We start from the raw sequence: 3,961 nt of genomic DNA, 5'->3' as shown, positions 1-3,961 counted from the left end.
TATCTGGCTTAATTTTCCCAGAGCTCCCTTTGAGATTTGCTGCACAATTTTCGTAATGATTTTCTAACCGCTATTCATACTCAGCCGTACTTTTGTGCTTTTCGTGAATTTCGCACACTTTGCAATGTCTGCTTTTTACCAAACAGTCGACCACTTTTCCCGAGAAATAACCAACTAAATTTTTTTATAAATTTGAATTTTGCCGCCCACTTTTTTATTACACATGCAGGCAGTGTGACACGCATCTCACAAGGCAACTTGAGCTCTTCGTCTAAGCCTTTTCGTCCACTGCCCTTTTTTCACCATTGATTCTTGGTGTTTGGATGTTATTTTTATATGGCATTTATTCATATTCAGAAAAAGTATACAATATCAGTTAAATTCAATGTAAATATTGTAAAAGACAGTAACACTTATTGACTAATAAAATACAATTGATAATAATATCTAGTACGCATGCAGAAATTTATTTATATCTAAACCGCATTTGATGCCTACTCGAATAGACTAAAAAAATGTATCGATATACTACATTTAAAATATTAAATGTTTCAGTTGATTGAAAAATTGCAATTCTAATCATTTTGTAGAGTATTAGTAGCTTTATTGCATGCTGCTGTCGCACCTAGGTTATATAATTTCATATGAGAATTACTACGCGCCGATGTATGTATGTATGTACTGTATATAATTGTACAAAAATGTTGCGATTTTTAAAGAAACCTTACAGGCTACTTTTGCATATTGGTGAATACTTTTATAACCAGCACAAGGAAAAAAGAGCTGGATCACAATGAAATGTATAATTATTATTAGAAATATAATTTAAGGATTTAACATACTTTCGTAATATTATTTAAATTTCGACAATAAATAGCTAAAATAGCATAAATAGTATTGATATCATTTAGTTGAATTAAAATTTTGCTTAACAAATTTCAGCCACCACTTGCCATAATTTTGTGTAAATTTTGCAGTGTTTTTTTTTAACAAACAAAATAATGCTGCAATATCCGCAAACCGGCTACACGTTTCCGCATTTCAGTACTAAATCACACCTATTGCACAGCAAAAAAAAGTTTTACAATTCAAATTGTGCGCCAGTGTTAACATAATCGTGAATATGAATGCATGATTCGCTGTTCGTATGTGCGTTGTGCTTCTTTTTTTAATTACATAGTTTGTATTATTAATTAAAATATTTTTTAAAATGTCTTTTAAATGCTTCTCCATGAATATCGCGATATTTGTATTTGTCTTTTTATGCTATTTCTCACACATTTTGCTTTGCTAATCTTTGGTCAAAATCTACGATTCATGCCAATCTGCCACTTGTCAACTAGGAACTCACTTCGGCGAAGGAAAAACTTAGTAAACAGCCCACCTCAAGATTTGATACTTCCTGAAATTATGCAGCATATTAATGAGCGTTCCTTAATCAATTACACTCACTCACTTTCGCTACGAATTCATGCACACTAGTGCCCGCCAAATGAAAGAACACCGGTTGCTCACATTCACGTCTGCGCTGTCTCAACACATCGCAGGCATCGTATAAGAAATCATCTGTCACACCCTCACATTGCTCGACATTGACACGTTTGAGGTGCGGGCAACGGCGCAACAACACTAAAAGTCCGATATTTGTAATTGCACGACAATTTTTTATGTCCAACTCTTCCAGCAGCGTGAAACGTTCGGCGAATTCGAAGAGACATTCATCTGTTAGATTGTCATTATTTGGGCAGCTTAGGTTGCGTAACTGTTGCAGCCTTGATAGGTAGATGGCACGTTCGTGTGTTATGCAATTTCTTGCCGATATCTCGAGTTGCTCCAGCTGCTGCGCTTTATGTGCCGACAGCGCAATGAATAGTGTTTCACGTACTGCGCCGAACGAATGCACGGCGAGTCGGCGCAGCGAATGCAGTTGCGCTACACAATCGTAGTTCACCTCCTTTTCGCAGGAGATTTTCAACTGCTCCAATTGACGGCAGTGTCGTACCATTTCGTTGTAGGCGCGCGAGGTAAGCATTTTACAATGGCGTATATCCAAGCTACGTAAATTGAATAGACATTTGCATATGTCGCTGAAGTGACTCGTCTGCACATTTTCGCATCCATACAGGCTTAACTCGTGCAATTGGTATAACTTATTTAGATTTTTTCCTGCAAATGCGAGTTGAAAAAGGGTGAATTGCAGATATAAGGAATTAAAAATACGCACCCGTTAACTCGAAACTTTGGTCCAGCACCAATGCACGCAAATTGGGCAGTTTTCTTAAGGCAAGCACAGCGTTGTCGTTCAGCGAGAAGTTGTGCAATTCAACATAAGTGACGGCATGAAAACGCTCCAACAACCGCAACAAACTGGCGGACTCTACATTGTTGCAATTGAGGTTAACGCGCCGCACTTTTGGACTCATTTCGCTAATGAAATCAATGCGTTCTTGATAGTTATAAGGCACCGAACCAATCAGCTCTTCTATATTAGCGCCAGCCATTTCAAAGAATTCCCGTATATCCCACAAAGTCATGCCAATCAATTGATTCATGTTGAAAACTTTAGGTGCACACTTGCAGGTATGCTTGAAAATATCACGAAAGCGTCGACATACACGCGAAAAACGTATTTGGTCTCGCAATGGTAAATACAGGCAAATCACTTCCAAGCATTCGTCATTCAATTGCAAGATATTGGTGCGTATGGGAGTGTAGAAATCAATCAGATCACCATTTAGATTGAGCGCAGCAATGCGAGTGTTAAAATCGACACCACCTTTATATGCCTCAGGTTGCTCCCAACTCTCGCAGGCATTGACAAAGAAGCGCTTCTTTTGCAATTCATGACAGGACCGCTGGAGTGCCCTTAAACATGGTGAGGGGGAAATAAAGGAATTAGCATGTTTAAGCTTTTTTATGCAAGCAAATGTGTGTTTGTTTAGAATAATGCAATTGTACACCTACTTCGCGGCCGCTATTGGATGTGCGAAGTGCACTACGCCAATAGGCGGTTCTGTAGTTCCGGTTGCATGTTTATCGCGCATCAAAAATACCTTGAGTACGTCACCGAATTGTGTAAAGTATTTCAAAAGTTCCACCTCGGTGACCTGCAAAGATTCGCATAATTACTTTATTAACTATAACTGGGGCAAAGGTCACAGAAGTATGTACTTTGCCATGCAGTTGGTACGCCGTGACATTGTAGACGAGTAGATCATCTTCCGTGTACGCTTTATCATCGAGGAAGTAGTAATTGGATTTAACTGCGAAGTAAACAGGTACGTACATACATATCCATTATATTTAAAATCTCTTCTGAAGCTGTTCTTTGTCACCGCTTTACACTTACGCTTTGTGAAATCCATCTGCCGTTCCAAAATGACAATCTCGCTTTTCCGACACCTTTTCGCTCTGAAATTAGCATTAATTTTTAATTGTTTTAAACCATTACTCACTTAATTGGCCACAACAAACTAAACCCATCAGCACCAAATAAATATTACCTAAAAATAAATTCTAATTGGATGTTTCTTGTTCTTACTACAGTGCGTATTCACAATGGTTATGTGTAAAGTAAGCACTGTGTGCAAACAGACGAGTAGTCGGTTCGTTCATTCATTTTGAGAGAGAGCGCGCCCATGAGGGCGTTTCAAAACTTGGCAGCACTCACACATTGTGGGATTTTGAACAGCTGATAGGCGAAATGGCAGGCTGCCAGAAGAAATGCGCCAAAAATAACTGACGAATACAGTTCGTTTTTGCTTAATGGAGCAATGACGTGTTGAGATGTTTAAAATTATTTGTGTTAAAATTAAAAAGTTTGTTGAATCCAAAGCTCGTTATATCCTTTTCGACTTCTACTTTTAATTAGTCTTATGTGAATAATGTAATTTTATTGAAAACTGTGTGTTGGTTTATGTAAATTTCAGTAATTTCATTACTTTATTATTATTAGATAAAT

General features: G+C 37.7%; 1 protein-coding gene across 1 annotated transcript; it reads right to left on the bottom strand.

Annotated features, from left to right (window-relative positions):
* Window positions 1–324: 324 nt before the first annotated feature.
* On the bottom strand, window positions 325–3,503 carry LOC129245375 (F-box/LRR-repeat protein 2-like). Its single transcript, XM_054883493.1, has 6 exons — window positions 3,350–3,503; window positions 3,172–3,263; window positions 2,965–3,107; window positions 2,225–2,865; window positions 1,457–2,166; window positions 325–1,402 (listed from the first exon to the last, which is right to left on the bottom strand). Exons 1-6 carry the CDS (start codon window positions 3,363–3,365, stop codon window positions 1,340–1,342), a joined length of 1,665 nt encoding a protein of 554 aa, XP_054739468.1. The 5' UTR covers window positions 3,366–3,503; the 3' UTR covers window positions 325–1,339.
* Window positions 3,504–3,961: the final 458 nt, after the last annotated feature.

This window comes from Anastrepha obliqua, chromosome 4, assembly GCF_027943255.1.
Source record: "Anastrepha obliqua isolate idAnaObli1 chromosome 4, idAnaObli1_1.0, whole genome shotgun sequence".
NCBI lineage: Eukaryota > Metazoa > Arthropoda > Insecta > Diptera > Tephritidae > Anastrepha > Anastrepha obliqua.
The sequence above is the reverse complement of the archived record's forward strand: the minus strand, read 5'-3'. Positions and strand labels throughout refer to the sequence as shown.